We start from the raw sequence: 19992 nt of genomic DNA, 5'->3' as shown, positions 1-19992 counted from the left end.
ATGCCAATATATGGAGAATCCTGGTGTCATCAATATTAAGCCCATATCTGGGAATGCCCATATATGGACACATTGTGTCAGTCTCATGTGGTCTATGACATCAAACATCTATGATGTCAGTCATCTCCAAATTTGGGAAAATACGGCCACATTTTGGCCACAACATTAGAGAGACAACCATAAAGTCTTTGTTTTATTGTTGATCCACATCATTTCTGGACAACTGCTTCTGCATAAAACCTCTCTGAACCAGAACATTTCTTTCCACCCCCCTCTCTGTTTCTCCACTACAGCTTCTGCGTCAATCCTTTCTGGATTTCTTCCCTTGAATATTCCTCCAGCACTCCAGCCTCCAGATGGACATTGTGAGTCTTGAAACGCCTATTCTTCTGGCCGCCTGGCCTCTTCTGCACTGGTGGTAACATTCTCTTTGGACCTGTCACAAAGGAGATGCCATGTTTCTTGAAATACTCGTCAATCTGCTCTTCGTCCACGGAATCGACTGGAACACTCCTCCAGAGTTTCTGGAATCTTTCATCCACTACAAGCTGGCAGTGTTTGTCATTGTAGAATAGGACCTTCTTCTTGTCTCGTCTGGTCATAAAGATGATCTGATCCGCTGAAGCCTTAATGACCGTGGCTGAATTGGGCAGACCCTCCTCCACATCATCCAGCAGGATTCCTCCCAGGCCCAGCTGGTCATATTTGTACAGCAGCCTCAGCAGGGACTTCTTGTCCTTCAGCTCGTATTTAGGCTTAAAGGCATACTTCCCATCCTGCAAGTCAATCTTTGGATTGTTGACCAAGGCCTCAGAAACAAGCCACTGTTTCTGCTTCATCCCGATGTCCAACTGTTTGGTCTTGTCCAGCATTTCCTCAAGGGTCAGGGGGTGTGTGTCCCCTCTCTGATGCCTCGTCTTCATGTAGTTGACGATCCTGGCCAGGCAACCAAACCTGTTGCCAGAGCTACCAGAGAAAGCCTTCAGACTGAAGTTACCATTACTTGAGTCAGCATTGTGTTTTGACCCTGAGGATCCTTCCTTGTCAACTTTGGCCCTCTTGTTGTCCGAGTTGGAGCCTGTATGTCTCTTCTCTACAGCTGGAGTGGACAGAGATCTCTTCTTGAAGAGCTCTCTCTGCCTCAGTAGAGCAGGATCCATCCTGTGTGGTTAGGAAGGTGGTATAAGGAAGCTAGTAAGTAGAGGTATCAGGGTTGTGCTTGTGGTCCTCTACTAAAAGGTATTGAAAGAGTAGAGTCTAAAAGAGTGGAGATGGTGGAAGAGTGAGATTCTCCAGTATGCTGGTCGAATCTGTCATACTAGGGGGGTGCTGTCCCTTTTATACCATTCCACTGAACTGGTCGAGTCATCATGGTGATGTCATCCTATTACCATATATGGAGTATGACATGTCAGACTTAGCTCCATATATGGAGATCCAGGTGATGTAGAGTCAGTCGTTGTACCAACTTGGAAGTTGGAACATAAACATGGTAACATGAAGAAGCAAGACACAACTGCAACTGAACAACAACACAACAACAAGCAACTGAATCACAGCAGAATGCCACAAATGCAAAAATATAGTTGTTACACGAAGCAGGTACAGTCACTGTAGTGTGCATAGAATGTAGAAAATATGGACGGTGGGAAGTGATGTCACCATTGGTTTCTATCAGAGCGAAAATTACGCTTTTTTTGCCCTTATTGTGTTGGGGCTTTGTCAGATTAGTTCCCGTCTGTCTGTCTCCCTAGTAGAGGGTGACATTTTATTCCCGTTCCCGTGGGTCCCGTGGGTCCCGCGGGATTCCCGTGGGACAGGAGTCAAATTTGTATTAATGCCAGGATCGGGACGGGACAGGATTGAAAATCAACAGGAGTGGGCAGGAGCGGGAATCATCCCAGACCAGTTCATCAAATCGCAGAAATAAATTGCACAGGAAAGTGAGGTCTTTGAACTGCGAACATTATAAGATTATACATTATATAATAATAAACATGATATCAAATATAATATGGATCAAAATAGAAAAACATCTGCGCGATTTTATTTTTTTATATTTTTTTCGGGAGCGGGATGTGACCGGGAGTGATTTTGACCAGGAGCGGGATGGGACCAGGAGTCATTTTACAGGAGTGGGACAGGATGGGATTTTTTTCCCCACTCTAGCCCAGGATTGGGATGGGACAGGATTTTTTCTGCGGGAGTGGGACGGGACAGGAGTGAAAATTCATCAAAATGTCATCCTCTACTCCCTAGCCCCTAGGTGTTGCTGTCTCACTCTGGCCCCTCCCACGCAGGAGCCATGTGCTGGGAAGCTGCTGAGGAGAGGGAGGAGGAACAGACATGCCCATATTTGGAGATCCCTGATGTCGTCATTACACACCATTGCCCCTATATTCATATATTTTGTTTTGAACAACTAACTATTGCACGTGATGAGATGTACTCCGCTGCAGGTCTGTACAAAGGATGATCAGAGAAATTATGTCAATAATGTCATACTGTCCAGGACACTTTGATAAAGGAAAAGAAAACCTTCTACGTCCTTGCTTCTGGGTCCACTTGACTCAGTCACGACACCATCTCCTGATACATTGTTATGTTATAATTGTCCAATCAGAATGTGACTAATGTATTCTGTAACTCCATATATCTGTGAAATTATGTTTTGTATGGGAAGAAAGCAATGATGGGTGAACTATATTGACTTGCTGTACTGTACGCTGAACTATTCTTTTAATACAACTATTTAAAACTGACTTATTGGTGTGCTGCCTTTTCTGTGACTCTGACTGTGGATATATTCTTGGGTGGAAGCTGAGTCTTCTGGAAATTAATTACTTTCAAAAGGAATTAATATACATATGTATAAATAACAATTACAGACCAGTGGAAAAGGTAAATGATTTATTTATATACTCCCAAATATGGAGATGACTGTCACACTTCCTGGCGGAGATATGAGCTCCACTGAGTGCGTGCCACCTTTTTTTGTTTCTATATTTATTTTAGTCTTTGAGTTCCATCAGTCATGGCTGCCAGTTCCCACCTGATGTTGTGTGGGAGTTCAGACTGCTCCAGACCATACTGAATAACTGCTAGCTCGCATAAAGTCTTCAGACTAGGATTCATGTCTAAGATAAAAAGGCCATCACTGTATCCTCCAAAGAGGATGATACGATCTCCCATCGTGCAACAGCAGCCATCAATCATCCTTATAATGGGCCTTCCCGCTTGGGCCTCACCTCCTTACAGGAGAAGGTCTCTGGACTGAATTTCCACAGATCTTTTAAGGCCGGCGAGTTAAAGTTCTCACCAACAAATATGTACAACTCTCCACTGTAGGCAAAGGCCGAATGACTCATGCGTCCTCCTGGAAGAATCTGTGCAGAAGGTGTTTTCAGCCAGGAGTTGGTCTCTGTGTCAAACCCTCTGATGGTGTTGTTGTAGTGGCGTCTATACAACTGGACCCCTGGGCGCCCAAATACAAACATCTTGGTCCCGATGATGGTGGCAGAGTGCCATGCTGAAGCAGGTGCTATGGTGTCTCTGGTGTTAATTAAAGACCAGACCATTGTGGTGGTTTCCAACTTGTACATGTCATTAGTCCATCTGGTAAACCGGTTCCTTCCTCCATGGATAAACATGACCTTCCCCAACACACAGGCTGAGTGGCCCTCCCTCTTCCCTGGAACAGTATACCAGAAATCCTGGGCATGAACCATCTGTGGGTGTCGACGTCAAATGCATAAAGAACATTGTTGCAGAGATCATGATCCACAGTCACTCCCCCCCAGACGTAGACGGTATCTTCTACCAGCGCAGCAGTGTGGTACCGGCGCATGCAGGGAACTTCAAGAGGACGTTCTCCTCCTCTAGTTGTCACAGGGGGCAACGTCCTCCATCTCAAAGACACTGTGTTGAAGACAGACACATCCATGTGAACCTTTAGCTTACTAGCGTTACCTCCAAATGAGTAGAGGTTCTTCCCTACAGTCACTGCCTGAAGACCTCCATCATTCGGCGCTTCTCTCATATTCACGGTCCAGTGCAACATTTGACACACCTACAACACTCTGAATAAGAATTGATGGCTAGTTTCTTCCTCTGTAAAATAATGATGTTTTATTATGTGCGCCACCATTTATATTGGATGCCGGTATAGTACTGCAGATGCGCATTCGGTGGCGTATCTGCGTTAATGCCCGTATAGCCAATCAAGGACCAGCATTCCTGGTGCCGTCACCATCAACAGCCAATGCGGGACCAGCATTCTTGGTGACATCACCATCATAAAGTGCGACCTGTGAAAAAACATGGCGAACTCTCTTGGCACACATACATGGCCACGAATGAACAAGACGCAAGTTGCCTCTACAGAGTGCAGTCTAGTTATATTTATAATCCAAATCTGTTGGAAATATTTCATTTTGATGTGGTGATATATAATTTACGGTCTGTAGAAACTAATGGCGTCAAGTTGTCCATTCTATGTCCAGTCTGTGCTCTAAACACATGTCAAACTGTTCTCTTTTCTGCCACCAGGTGTCACCAGTGAACAGAACCACCACCTGACTGATGAAGATGACGATGATGACTGGATGTGACCTCTGTCTGTCAGACAGACAGACAGAGGTTTTGTAGCAATTTGAAGCGTTTGTAGAAACATGGGGCCTTAAATGTAATCATTGAAATGATGTGTATTTGGGCCCTCGTTTGTAAAATGAAACGATGTAGAATGTGAAATAAATACATGTAAAAACACATTCATAACCCTGCTAGAAAAACCAGCACAGACCAGCACAATTTTCATGCTGGTCTGTGCTGGTCTATGCTGGTTTATGCTGGTTCATGCTGGTCTGTGCTGGTGCTGGTCTATGCTGGTCTGTGCTGGTCCCATGCTGGTCCACCAGCACAGACCAGCACCAGCACAGACCAGCATGAACCAGCATAAACCAGCATAGACCAGCACAGACCAGTACAGACCAGCACCAGCACAAACCAGCACATGTTGTGTTTTACTGCTGGTCTGTGCTGGTGCTGGTCCAGCATAGACCAGCACCAGCACCAGCACAGACCAGCATGAACCAGCATAGACCAGCACAGACCAGCACCAGCACAAACCAGCACATGTTGTGTTTTACTGCTGGTCTGTGCTGGTGCTGGTGCTGGTCCAGCACAGACCAGCATGAACCAGCATAGACCAGCACAGACCAGCACAAACCAGCACATGTTGTGTTTTACTGCTGGTCTGTGCTGGTGCTGGTGCTGGTCCAGCACAGACCAGCATGAACCAGCATAGACCAGCACAGACCAGCACCAGCACAAACCAGCACATGTTGTGTTTTACTGCTGGTCTGTGCTGGTGCTGGTGCTGGTCCAGCACAGACCAGCATGAACCAGCATAAACCAGCACAGACCAGCACCAGCACAAACCAGCACATGTTGTGTTTTACTGCTGGTGCTGGTGCTGGTCTGTGCTGGTCTGTGCTGGTCTAAGCTGGTCATATACAAATAGGGACAAACACCCATTTTAACTAACAGGTTCCAGTGGCGCCGAGGATAAGTGCAGGACTGAAGTGCCAGAGGTAGTAAGTTCGAATCCCACTCACACCCACAATGTCAAAAATAATGTCACAATCTAATATGGTCAAATACAGAACAGGATTCAAGCAACAGAGCAAAGAGCAAATTAAACCAGCAAAGACCTGGTCCACTTCTCAGGGGGGTCCCCCGAGGGTCCCTGACCACACCAGCACAGACCAGCACAGACCAGCAGTAAGCGCTGGTTTGTGCTGGTTCATGCTGGTTTAGATGGTGGGACCAGCACAAACCAGCACCAGCACAGACCAGCACCAAAACACAACATGCGCTGGTTTGTGCTGGTGCTGGTCTTACTGCTGGTCTTGTGCTGGTTTTTCTAGCAGGGAAAGTAAATGGTGACCTGTCTTCTCAAGAGGCACTGTTCCAGTCAGGGACGTGCTGGGCCCCTGATTCAGCCTGGGAAAAAGAGTTGGAGAGGCCCTCATTGCGTGCTATAGAGCTGCTGCTACTCAAAGATTTGTGACAAAGTGACAAGCCAGTGGGCCAATTACATGAGTTATATTTCGTCGTTGTCGGGTGGAAACCTTGTATGTCTAAAACCGTTTGTTTTGTATTTATCATTTTAAAAATGATTTAAACTATAGTGAAAACAGCCGATCTGCAAGCACACAACGCCTCGCACCGCGAGGTGTTGTGTGCTTGTAGATCTGCTGTTGTCACTACTTTTGTGCGACGGCCTTGTATGATGAAGCAGGGCTTTGCTTTGCGAAAAAATGTACAACTTTGAAACTTGGAGATACAAGGTTTCTGCCGACATTTCTTTTCCTAATGGCCGGCCTGGACCGGCCGGGAATGAACCGGCCGTTCGGGAGTTGTATCGCTTTTCCCAATGGCCAGCACGTCCCTGGTTCCAGTGCAGTGCCAGGCCTCCTGTTAACTGTTCCTATCACCGTTGAGTGTAATCTATATAGATCATATATTTGTATTAGGGGTGTAATGATAGGCTATAGTAACTGCATCGAAAAAACAATTTCAATTTGCAACGATCTACTATATTGATATCCAAACGGGGACTGCCCATAAGTCCTACATCTCATTTGTCCTACATCTCATTAGTCCTAATTTGGTTAGGGTTAGGTTTTAGGGTTAGGTTTAGGCATAGTTTTACTGAGGTTAGGGTTAGGGTTTGGGTTAGGTTTAGGCATAGTTTTACTGAGGTTAGGTTTAGGTTTAGGCATAGTATTTTTGCCAGGTTGACATTCACCAGATTCGGACTAATGGGATGTAGGAACAATGAAAGGTCGGACCAATGCCATGGCACAAAGTTCAGTCACCCAAAGAAAGACTTTGGAGTAGAACCACTGCTCCTCCTACACATGAAACAGAGTCAGCTTATTAGGTGGTTCAGGCATTTAGTAGTGTCTCCAAATTTGACAATTTGACCAATGTTTAATTTGTCATTTTAGAGGTATTAAAAAGTCCTTAAATTGTCACTTTAGAAATGTGTAGATACCCTCTATACACTTAGTCTTAAACTTCATGTTGGTTTGTTTACTGTTGAGAGGAAAAACTATGTTGCACATTAAGTTAATCATTCGGGGACCCCCCAAAATAATTTGGGGACCCCCCTGGGGGTCCCGACCCACAGGTTGAGATGCTTTAGGCTTTACACCACTGGTCCACGACCTGCAAATGGGTCCCGACCCAGTGCTTGGAAACCAGTTTCATGACAAACCAGGAAACAAAATTAAACATTCCTTTCGTTTCTCTCTTGTCTCTCTCACACACGGAGAAAATATCAAAGAGATCCGCCGTGCCTTCACACGACAAGACACACATCAAACGCACACCTTTCCAGCGAAGGGATCGGACAGACGGACAGAGACCCAGCAACAGCAGAAAATAAGGTGAACTTTCTGAGTGTAACAATTAAAAACCAGCCAGGAGGATTCACAGTAAAAAAGTAAACTTCAAGGGAACATTAACGAGGAAGTGCTTACTTCCTGTATGAGCATAGTGTGTGTAAGCTTCACAAAGTGCAATCTATAGGTCTACTAAACTCGTAGTGGTTCCCATGACTTTTTAGGTCAGGACCCAAACTAGTGAAAATAGCCGATCTACAAGCTCCCAACGCATCGTGATTGGCTATTTTCACTGCTGCTTGATTATTTTATTGTTGATTGACTGTCACGCTCTGTCAGGGGAACCACACTAACATAATTCCTTTTATGCCCATATATGGAGAGATCGCTGATGTCATCAATATTCAGCCCATATCTGTGAATGCCTATATGCCTGTCTAACCCAGGGGTGGGCAACTTTGATGATGGCGAGGGCCACTATATTCCACCTTCACTCCAGAGCAGAGGGCCACATTGCATATTGCTACTTCCTATACTGTGTAGTATCTCATACAAAATAAGCAAAAATAGCAGATCTACAAACTCAAAAGCTTGTAGATCGGCTATTTTTGCTTCTTTTGAATTGGAATCCTGAATTAGTTTTTGTTATTTTTTAATTGGAATCCTGAAATATACAATTTTTATTTCATTTCAAAGGCATTTATATACTCATGTTAAATGTATGAACTTAAATACAAATACATTGGAATACTACTATACTAGTCAATAAGCTACTAATATAGATGGAATTAAAGCATGGCATGTATGGAATTGTAACAGTTGAAATCAATAATATATCAGTATTCCGGTATTAACCTGCGGGCCACATTAAGTGATGGTGGGGCCTGCATGTGGCCCCCGGGCCGCCAGTTGCCCATGTATGGTCTAACCAGTGTGGCTGGTTCTACAGACAGGGATCTCCATATATGGGCATAAAAGGGATTCTGTTTGTGGTTCCCCTAACAGGACTTCATATGGGAATGCCCATACTGTATATGGATGCCACATACAATCCCTTTTATGCCCATATATGGAGATCACTGTCTGTAGAAGCGACCTCGTGCTTTAGGGTGAGGGGTGTGTGTGTGTGTATATTAATGCTTTTACTTGCAAAGTACCCTACAACATGTGAATACTCTCCACCACTGCAGGTGATCCGCCCAGTAACCAGGCTCTGAAGAACATGGAGAAAGAACGTGAGAAAACTGTGTGTGTGTGTGTGTGTGTGTGTGTGTGTGTGTGTGTGTGTGTGTGCGCGTGTGCGTGCGTGCATGCGTGTGCACGGCCGACCCAAGCACAGCACACAAAACGGGAGCACGGGGCATATGCAAACCCGCTTGGGGTTCCAAACGGACCCTTACAGTTCGGTAACTCTGAGAGTGTACATTTTGTACACTTTCAGAGTTATGGTGGTCCTTGAAATGAATGAAAACAAGTTTGGGATCCTGTTGCTATTGTAATTGGATAGCAGACGTGAAGTCCCCACATCACCTCTGGCAGTGTGATAAAACCGGTTCCAGTGTCGTGTTCCAGTTAAGTGTCTCCGCCCGTCTTCACAAAGCAAGTCTTTTTGCATGCCTTAGTCAGGGAGTATTAGCAGAATACCTGTCAAATCTGGGAATAAATTCCTTACCAAACAATTTCTTCACCAGTGTGTTCGTAAAGGTGTCCAGTAACTAATATCTAACAAAGATTGAAATTCAACATCCCTAGGAAAATCTTTGTCAGCAATGGAAATTCTGGGTCTCATTCTATACACTATACTATAAGGGGAAAAATGACTCCCAAACAATATGCTTTAAGTGTGATGTGAGGGGTCTAACTATGTGTTTCTAATTATTCTGAATCCATTGCAAGCATTTGTTTTGCATGAAAAACATTACCCTAGCTGTCAAACATTTGTCAAACATTTTGCTAGGGATGTTGATGTTGAATTTCAATCTTTGTTAGATATGTTACTGGACACCTTTACAAACACATTGATGAAGAAAAGGAATTTATTCCCAGGTTTTTATTAATATTCCCTGACTACTGTTTACATGTAGATAGATAGATACTAGATAGATAGATAGATAGATAGATAGATATATAGATAGATACCTATCTACCTAGAGGGGAAATAAGTTGCTCAGAGGCGGCACAGCAGTTAAGGTTACAAAGTTACAGAGAAGTATGAAGAGAAAAAAATAATAATGTTGTGCCCAGCGAAAAAACTAGCAAACAAAAAGAATCAACAATACAGAGCAGTCATAAACGTAGGTGAGAAACCCCAAAAATATAAAAAGTGTCCAGAACAGTCAATGCTACGTAACTGTCTCACTGATATCACGTCATAAAACAAGTAGTAACAAGTTAGTTTAGTGTTTACAACCAGGTAAACTCGGCACATTCTTGTGCCACATCATGATATTGTGACGTCCCAAATGCCTGATTTCTTTTTGGTTTCTTTCAGAGCAGTCGTTCCATCCCTCTTTTCACCCGTCATTAAAACAGAAAACAGAAGCAATGAATACAGGTAAGTCATCCTAAACGGCTTCATTGGTAGCGTCCTATATCAGTGTTAATTTCATGTTAGTCGACGAAAGTCTTTCGTCGACTAACTTTTTTTCAGTAAAATCTAAGCTATGATTGCGACCGTCAGGGAGCAGTTTACTATGAAAACCTCCACCGGCCGTCCGTCCGTCACACGTCACACCTTTGTTTGTGTACGGTGTGATGTCATATATCTTCAGTATGACATCACACCACATGTGTACACAAACCTTTGTGTACGTTGCTGTGGCAACAGTCTGTTGTTGCTGGTCTGTTAGTGTACGTTAGCAACCACCTTAGCAACCATGGTTTTACCCTAGCAACCAACTGTTTACCCTAGCAACCAACTGTTTACCATAGCAACCATGTTTTTTTTACCCTAGCAACCAACTGGGCATAAAAGGGATTCTGTTAGGGATCTCCATATATGGGCATAAAAGGGATTCTGTTAGGGATCTCCATATATGGGCATAAAAGGGATTCTGTTAGCTGTTAGTGATCTCCATATATGGGCATAAAAGGGATGCTGTTAGGGATCTCCATATATGGGCATAAAAGGGATTCTGTTAGGGATCTCCATATATGGGCATGAAAGGGATTATGTTAGGGATCTCCATATATGGGCATAAAAGGGATTGTATCCCAGATGATGCCCTGTTAGGAGATCCACACTAACAGAATCCATATATGGTCCTACCGACAGCTGCTATAAGCCAACCCTGGCGATAAGGTCTGAGTCGAAGAAATGCTTCTTTCCTGGCAAGAATTGCCCCTTTATACTGTAGGGCTCGTTTGTGTATTGTATGACATCACGCCACATCATCGGCTGAGGACTGTGTGATGTCATCATATCTCCATACATGGAGACATAAGTTGCTCATGCCCAAATATGGGCTGGTGAGGTCAGACTTAGTGTGATGCGTAGGTTATCTCCATATATGGAGATTCAACTTCAATGAGTAACCATGGCAAACTGTCAACTGCCCGTATGTCTTGATAATTGGTAAAACAAACTTTTGGCCTATTTGTGGAGATAAGCGACCAACGGTCGCTTATCTCCCGATTAGGGAGTCTTACTGGTGACTAACACTGAGACTTAATTTATATTGAACATTTTAGCAACAATTAAAAACTAGACTTAAGCGTTAGGGGGGGACTAGTGGAAAAGCTTGTAGGCTTTGAAGTTGCACATTGCAGATATGACACAAACTAAATATACAAATAAATGACTGACATATTTGACAACTTTATACTTAAAAAAAAAAATACATTTGCGATGCAACGTGTTGTGAGCTTGTAGATCGGCTATTTCCACTATTTTTGAAATTTTTTGAAAATGTATGGACTTTTTCAACATGGAAACGATTATGACTAAACAATTAGCCAGTAGCTATGCCCCTCCCCTAAAAGCTTTTGTCCAATGCTAGCTTAGCAACCGGCAGCTTGCCAAGGCTGTTGCCAAGGCAAACCTTGGCAAGCAGGAAGTTATTCTAAGCTAGCATTGGACAAAAGCTTTTTGGGAGGGGCATAGCTACTGGCTAATTGCGATTAGACGATTATGTAACAATTGTGACAGGCTGTTCCGAGTCACAATTAGCGCTGGTTCGATGTGTGACAGGTTCCAGTATCCCGGCGAGGGGCAGTTCATCTGCAAGGCCACAGGGCTGGTGTTCGACACCACGCGGGAAGGGGAGGTGGTCTACTGGACCTGCATTTGGGACAAAGAATGGCTCCAGTCCACGTCCAGGTCTCCCGGGGGACCCCTGTTTGAGATCCAGTACCCTGAGGGGACCATCAAGCGGCTGCACATGCCCCACTGCTACGTCAACGCAGGTGAGAAGGAGCCCCTCAAAGCCATGGTCCCAGGGTCGTCACACTCACAAGGGGGGGGGAAAGTGAGACTGAGTTACTAGCAGGGTTCCCACGGTCATGAAATTCCTGGAAATATTTTGAAATTAGAAAGATATTTTTTCCAGTACTGGAAAAGTTTTGGAATTGATAAAGGTTCCCGGAAGGTCCTGGAAAAAATTAGCTATGCATTGTTTTTGGTTATTGATTTTGTTAATACCTCTGAAATGACAAATTAAACATGGGCCAAATTGTCAAATATTAGAGGCAGAAATTGTGAAAATGGCAGATCTACATGCTCAAGTTCAAGTTCAAGTTCAGTTTATTATGTCCCAAGCTGGGCAATTTGTATTACAGCAAATGATAAAAGCTCTCAAACCACAGTGAAACATACACAGGACACATGGACATAGACATGATCACAAGATCCAGTTAACATATAAGTAAGTGTTACAACTCAGCATGTAGATCTGCTATTTTCACAATAGAACCGTGTTATACAAAATTCCTCAACTGTTAGTGCTCGTCAGGGTGCCGGGGTCCCCAGTTCAAATATGATTTCGGGGGGTCACGGCCTGAAAAGGTTGAGAACCACTGGCATACACTACCTGTCTTTGGGCATTGTGCATTGGTGTAAGTGACTCGTTATTGAGCTGAATCCCTTCGCTCACAGCGCGGCACCGAGTGCCACGCTGCAAGCTTGTTGATCTGCTATTTTTGAAAAGTCATGAAAATGTGTGCAAATCTTTGAATATGTGTATTTTTTAAGCAAACATTTGTAACTCAAATTATGATTCTGGGTGGGTGGGGGTCCCTGGAACTAAATATCTTGAGATGAGGATCCGTGGACAAATACATATCCTTTTAGGGTTCCGTCACATGAAAAGGTTTGAGCCCCATGTGACATAGAAACATTTCAAAAGGATTTGAAATATTCAAAGAATTTTCAATTCTTTGAATACATTGACCTGATTCTATAAATGCCTCCTAAATCCTAGCTAGGTTTCTGAAAAATAAAAATAAAAAAAAGTTATATATCAGTCACGATTATGACATTTCACATGACGAGTAATTGTCACTCAAATAATTGTGATTAAGGATTTCATTGTGTTTTTGTCGTTGACAATTACATTTTCTGTTTGGCTTGTAGGCTTTGAAGTTGCACATGGCAGATATGATACGTAACCTAAATATACAAACTTAAGTAATGACTGACATATTATACAACTTTAACCTTAAAAGAACATTGATAGTGGAAATAGCCGATCTACAAGCTCACAACGCGCCGCATCGCGACGCGTTGTGAGCTTGTAGATCTGCTATTTCCACAACATGGAAACGATTGACGATTATGCTAAATAATCGCGATTGTGTCAATTAATTGCGATTTGACGATTATGTAATGACTGTCTGACGGGCCTAACCATAACTATAACTTATAACCTATAACCTTTTCACAGCCGATCACTTCACTAACATCGCCAACGTCACGGACGAGGGCTCCGTCCTCCTGGACCCGCTGAGTGTGAACGACACGCACGTGATCGTGGAGATGACGGGGTCGTCTCGCTACGGGATCGTGACCAGGAAGGAGCACTACAATCCCTTCAGCATGCCGAAAAGCATGGCTCTCGAGCAGGTAGAAATATGTGTTGACTGTTACGACCTACAACCACCTTAAACATTCTTTTATGTTTAAGGCGCGGCAGAGGGAGAGCAGAGCCCAGGATTACATAGGCAATTGGCACTGGGTGAAAATGGGTTGCAAAATCGTGGGATAAAAATTATATATATATATATTTAAAAAAAACACCTTAAACATTCTTTTATGCACAGAGTGCCGTGCTGCGAGCTTGTAGATCTGGTATTTTTGAAAAAAATCTTGAAAATGTTTGCAAATCTCTTTTCAAAGCGAACTTTTGTAACTCAAAATATGTCGAGAGTGTCAAAATGGCATTAGTACACTCAGAGTTACAAATGGAACCAAATGGACCCTTACAGGTGTGTAACTCAGAGTGTACAAATGGAACCACATTGACTGTCACGGGTCCATTTGGTTCCATTTGTACACTCACAGAGTTACACACCTGTAAGGGTCCATTTGGTTCCATTTGTACACTCAAAGAGATACAGACCTGTAAGGGTCCATTTGTACACTCACAGAGGAACAGACCTCTAAGGGTCCATTTGGAACCCCCCCAAGGAACCCAGATGGTCCCTGGACTACAGTTTGAGAACCACAGTCTTAGATTTGTTTAAATGACACCATGGTGTGGGATCGGTACTCGGTATCGACCGATACACAAGTTATGGGTATCAGAATCGCTATCGGGACGGAAAAACTGGTATCGGTTCATCTCTATCAAATGTATTGACACTACCTCATGCTGTTGGTGCAGGCACGTGGACACATATACATCAAAGATTGATCCCCTGCCTTTTTACCCAACTGTAAAAAGTGCCCTCTCCAGACCATGAATGCCGTTTTTACTATGGTGAAAGAAATGCAAATGCCCCTCTTTCCATGCCATACCTGAAGGCAGCATTCAAAAGAATTGCCTTGCCCAAACTCTTATGCTGAAAGAATTGCCCTCTCTGTGTAGAAATCCATGCCGTACGTCACATCTTCAGTATTGACTTGATTATGCTTAGTTCAGTGTGGTATCAAGCACCGAAAATATTGCCGACCTCCAAGCTCACAGCGCACACCGCGCTGCGACGCGTTGTGAGCTTGGAGGTCTGCTATTTTCGATATTTTCACCCAAAGGCCCTTTTTAGAAATGTCAGCCCCTGCCTCTCTAACGTTCTCTGCACGTCCCTGTGTTGGGTGTCATTTTAGGTGAGAGCGCGAGGAGAACCCATCGAGCTCACTCCAGCCCAGGAAGCAAAACCAAAGAAGGTAATCTCTTCAGTAACACCATGACCTGACTTCATCGTGGTAAAATTACAACCTGAGTTTAATGACACGTTAAAGGAGACTTGACTTTTTGGTCATCAAAATGGTGTTTTTATTTACATTTTTTTAAAGTAGCAATGGATCACATGTCCAAACCGAGCAGGGCTCCATGAAGGACCGCTGCGTTGAATTCACCCTTTGTCCCGTCCGTTGTCCCGCCCCTCTTCACAACCATTGGTTGCTGTGTCTCACTCGGTGTGACACTCCATCCACTACCATTTTAATTCGGTTGCTTCGTATTGTTATTCTGTGTGTTCAATTCTAATTTCAAACCCTAAAATGGAGCTGCTCAGTGGCACTATAGTGACTCAGCATGTTTTTAAACGTGTTTTAGCAAATTCAACATAAAAATGGCGGAACCAGGGTGGGACAAGGCTGAAGGCAGATAAAGCCTGCTGGTTGGTCAGTCAGGGACCAACCAGAAGGCTAACAAAAGGTGAATTGTTAATCTACCGTAGTTATTTTGGTTGCTCGAAAGTGCATTTTTTCACTGCATGCCTGTTAGCAAGCAATGCCTAGAGCCTGTATCCATCGTTTGTTTACATCCAGCACTGCCATTATTGCCATTATTGCCGCATTATTGCCCGTTGAAATGTGGTCTCTCGCAGGACATCCGTTGCAGTGCAAGCGAACGGCTCCGGAAGTCAACAACATCAATTTGGTCGACAAAGTAAACTGCAGATTTAGTCGACTAAAATCTCATGATATTTAGTCGACTAAAACTAAAACATTTGAGATGACGTAAATATGAGCAAAACGAAAAGAAAAAAAAAAAATAAAAGAAAGAAAAGAAAAAAATGAAATTATTGTTTTAGGAATGCGGCAAATAAAAAAATAATAATAATTGAACTCAAGTCTCCATGGCATGAGTAATCAATAGAAAAAAAAAAAAGTAATTTTGGGGCTGAACTACTCATGGGCGTTGATTTTTCTCTAATCAATGGGGTGCCTACATTTGCATGTTCTATGGGAGTAAGTTGTGAAAATCGGCAAAGTAGCAGGAATGTGGATGAGTGAGACGACTCAGATGAGGGAGAACTGTCTACACCCGGGTGCCTTAGCTACCAGGCGTAACCTATATTTCCACCCATGGAACTACTCCTTTAGGCCTAGAATTATTGAATGCTTTAACCAGTGAAAAATAGCAGATATACAAGCTCACAGCGCGGCACCGAGTGCCGCGCTGCGAGCTTGGAGATCTGCTGTTTTTTGAAAAAGTCGTGAAAATGTTTACATGTATTTTCAAAGCAAATGTTTGTAACTCAAATTTTGCTTCTGGGTGGTCCCTGGAGCTAAATATTTTGAGATGCGGGTCCGTGGCCAAATAAATATCATTTTGGGGGTCCTTCACATGAAAAGGTTTGAGCACCACTGACATAGTAGTCTCTCAAGAACAGACTGAGCTCCAGCTAAGTTTTTCCAAAAACCTTAAAGGAGTAGTTCACCCCCAAAATGAATTTGTTTTCTATTGATTAGTCACGCCATGGAGACTAGAGTTCAATAATATTTTTGGGTTTTTGTCACATTCCTAAGACAAAAATTTGATTAGAGTAAATTTACCCCCATTGATTCCGGATGGGGACCCATTTCGAAACGGGTCCCCATCCGGAACGAAAAAACTAAAAATATTATTGAACTCTAGTCTCCATGGCGTGACTAATCAATAGAAAAAAAGTCATTTTGGGGGTGAACTACTCCTTTAAGAAGGATTCAAAAGACACAGGTCAAAATTCAAATTGTCATGATTTTTCAAAAATAGCAGATCTACAAGCTCGCAGCGCGGCACTGAGTGCCGCGCTGTGAGCTTGTATATCTGATATTTTTCAATAGTTAAAGCATAAAATAATTAGAGATGTTACCGATCAATCGGCAATGGATCGGATCGGGCCGATCAAAGCGTGATCGGCGATAATCGGTGGTTTAGATCAAAAGGTAAATTCACCGATCCGATCGGATCGGTGCATCCGATCAACCAGCCGTTCAGTATGCCCACTTGAGGCCATTTTGGGGTATTGATTTCCACAGTGCTGAAGGAATAATTAGTTACTGCTATGATAATAAATACATAGTAATGCTGGTAAATAACTATAAGGCAAATATATAAATGAATTCATGAGTGAATGAATGAATTAAAATTAAAACATTAACATTTAGAAAATATAAATAATAACTTGTTCGGATCGGTGATTGATCGGTATCGGGTGATCAAACTTTTGTGATCGGTTCCAAAAAACCTGATCGGACCATCCCTAAAAATAATCATACACAATAATGTGTACCCGTTCTAAATGGGTTAACACTAAAAGGCAACATCTCTCTCTCTCCTGCAGATGAAAGACAACTTCCCGCCAGAGGACGAGGTGAAGTCGGCGGAATGGAACATTCTGATGTCAAACAGGATCAGGTCAGTGGTGTAAAGCAGTGGTTCACCACAACCTACGTGTCGGGACCCCCCCCCCCCCCCCAAAATTATTGTGCTTATTGTGTCTAAAAATACATATTTAGACACTTGTACGCATGCCCCCACCCACGTAAATCAAAATAATGAAATCGCTAAAACAATAGAAAGCAGTAAATGAAAATATTTGAACACTCTTCTTTTCTTTCTCTGATTACAATCTAAGATATGAACCCTTGTTGTAAAAAAAAACCAAAGTTATCCTTTAACCCTTTTAGAATGGGTACACATTATTGTGTATCATTATTTTATGCTTTAACTATTGAAAAATAGCAGATAAACAAGCTCACAGCGCGGCAACGAGTGCCGCGCTGCGAGCTTGTATATCTGCTATTTTTGAAAAATTGTGAAAATTAGAATTTTTACCCGATTCTATAAATGTCTTTTGAACCCCATCCCTATGTTTCTATAGGTCAGCAATCTGGCCAGCCATCGTCAAAGAAAAGGTCCTTTTCACTTAACTGGAGCTCAGTTAGTCTCAGAGACTACTATGTCAGTGGTTCTCAAACCTTTTCATGTGAAGGACCCCCAAACTGATATTTATTTGGCCACGGACCCGCATCTCAAAATATCTAGTTCCAGGGACCCCCAGAAGCAAAATCTTAGTTACAAACATTCGCTTTAAAAAAACCTATATTCAAAGATTTGCGCACATTTTCACGACTTTTTCCAAAAATAGCAGATTGTGAGCTTGTATATCTGCTATTTTTCAATCGTTAAAGCATTCAATAACTCTAGGCCTAAATGGGTTTTAAGCACGAAATGTCATTGCTTTTTTCCCCCCCAACCGCTGGATCAGGTGGATCAAAGCGGTGACGGAGGACACCATCCTGCGCGTGACGGAGGCGCTGCGGCGCCAGGAGGTGTACAGCGACGACGAGGCGGACTCGGTGGGGGCCCAGGTGGAGCGCGACGACAAGGCGCGCCGGTGCATCGACCTGGCCCGCAGGAAGGGCCGTGAGACGTCCCGGAAGTTCATGGCCGCGCTCGGCGAGGAGGATCCCGACCTCCACCGCGAGCTGGGCTTCGACAAGTTCGAGGCCGATTCTACAAACGTCTCCTAAGAAGAGTTCCCAGACAGTGGGTCGAGAGACCCACTTGTGGGTCGCAGACGCATTTTTATGCGACGCTTAATTTCTTTGTTTTCCTATAATTTACAATTACAATTTAGGCATTTGGCAGACACTCAATCCAGAGCCACTTATAATAAGCAAGGTAATACATCAACATCAATACATCAAATGCATAGAAATGTCAATCTAGACAAAATAACATAGAAGCTAATCAGTAAAAAAGCTTTATATGAAACCATTCGTGTATGGTCATTGGGGGTAGGCGAGTGCTACAGTAAGTGCTGTGGGCTTAGGTGGAGTCTGAAGAGGTGAGTCTTCAGTCCACGGTGGAAGCTAGGGAGTGAGTCTGTAGTTCTAAGTGCGACAGGGAGTTTAGTCCACAGTTTGGGGGTCAAGAGGGCAAATTGTCTAGGACGAATGGATTTTCCTACAGTTTTTTGTTCTGAAAAACATACGTTGCTATAATCAGTGGTTTTGTAAAGGACCCCCCACCCCCAATGATATGAATTTGGCCACCGGCCCCATCTCAAAATATGTTGTTCCATGGACCCCCCCCAAAAGAAAACATTTCTCAGAAATGGTACATCTGAGCTTGTAATTTAGATCAAAACATTTGATTTGACCCATAAGTATGCATCTTGGACTTGACTGTAATGTGTTCTTTTTGACCTGTACTGCAACATTATTTGTAAACGCTGAATTCCATCTTGTGGTTATGGATGAATAATTATAGTTTTTTGTTTATTGCATCTTGTTTTGCCATTCCACTTCGCTATGCTTAATCATCCAGTGCTTTAGATTTGTATTGTTATGCAGATTTTTAAGTATGATGTTAGAAAATGCAATAACTTTAATACAGCTTTTATACGTATAAAACAGCTTTTATACATATGACCAAAAATAGTGCCTTATATGTGCCTTATAGAAGTGCCTTGTGTTTTTAAGCATGGATGTCATATCTATATTGATATTATTGCTTCATGTTTTATACATTTTAATGTGTATTGAGACACTTGGGACCATTTGAAATAAAATTGAATTTCTTGCAAATAACCTTGTTCCTGACCACATCACTGTCAGGCTGAATGATCTCTCAAATAGCCTACATATTTTGTCTTCAATCAATAAAGGAACAACAAGGGAATGCATTATTATTCAAAATCACAGTGTATTCAGATTTAGAAAGGCAAGAAAATCACAAGCACCGACATAAATAAACACCCATTCTGTAGAAAAAGTTCAAATAAGGACCAAGCCCTTTTTAGACACAATCACATGATAATTCATCCGATGTGAAGAAACAAACGTCACACACAGTAAAACTTTCATTTCCCCAAAACAGAAAAGTCAACGCTTTCAGTAAAGAGCTGGTTGATCTAGAAAAGCAGTTCTCAAACCTTAATATTTCAGGGAGGGACCCCAATTAATTATGCAAATTGTGTGCCAGGGACCCCCCATACAAGATTTGTCTCGTTAGTTGTTTCCCAAAATATTCAAAACATTTTCAATGGCTCACAACGTGGACACAAAGTCACACATGTGAGCCAGCAAATCGCCTATTTTCAAATATCCAATGTACTGATTTTGATGCTATATCAACCAATGTTGGCAGGGGACCCCCTGTCACCCCCCTGTCATTTAAGAGAAGAGAGGGGGGAAATTAAACATGGTGAACCA

At 42.9% G+C, this 19992-nt stretch overlaps 2 protein-coding genes across 2 annotated transcripts; one reads left to right on the top strand and one right to left on the bottom strand.

Moving 5' to 3' along the window:
• Positions 1-287: 287 nt before the first annotated feature.
• LOC308300862 (general transcription factor IIE subunit 2-like) lies at positions 288-1160 on the bottom strand (the record flags this gene model as incomplete). The annotated part of the gene is made up of 1 exon (XM_080744759.1): positions 288-1160. One exon carries the CDS (start codon positions 1158-1160, stop codon positions 288-290), a length of 873 nt encoding a protein of 290 aa, XP_080600885.1.
• Positions 1161-7296: 6136 nt separating this feature from the next.
• LOC308301409 (uncharacterized protein) lies at positions 7297-19367 on the top strand. Its single transcript, XM_080745391.1, has 8 exons — positions 7297-7454; positions 8600-8644; positions 9906-9963; positions 11599-11813; positions 13289-13467; positions 14668-14727; positions 17115-17188; positions 18042-19367. Exons 2-8 carry the CDS (start codon positions 8632-8634, stop codon positions 18304-18306), a joined length of 864 nt encoding a protein of 287 aa, XP_080601517.1. The 5' UTR covers positions 7297-7454; positions 8600-8631; the 3' UTR covers positions 18307-19367.
• The last annotated feature ends 625 nt before the right edge of the window (positions 19368-19992 follow it).

This window comes from Nannobrachium achirus, assembly GCF_963921795.1.
Source record: "Nannobrachium achirus genome assembly, chromosome: 16".
Taxonomy (NCBI): Eukaryota; Metazoa; Chordata; class Actinopteri; order Myctophiformes; family Myctophidae; genus Nannobrachium; species Nannobrachium achirus.
This window is presented reverse-complemented; position numbering and strand designations above follow the sequence as displayed.

Bases quoted from the DNA above. Each gene is read 5' to 3' on its own strand.
- LOC308301409 (XM_080745391.1), top strand. The intron at 9,964-11,598 runs GTAAGTCATCCT...GATGTGTGACAG, and splicing joins AACAGAAGCAATGAATACAG to GTTCCAGTATCCCGGCGAGG. The intron at 13,468-14,667 runs GTAGAAATATGT...GTGTCATTTTAG, and splicing joins AAAGCATGGCTCTCGAGCAG to GTGAGAGCGCGAGGAGAACC.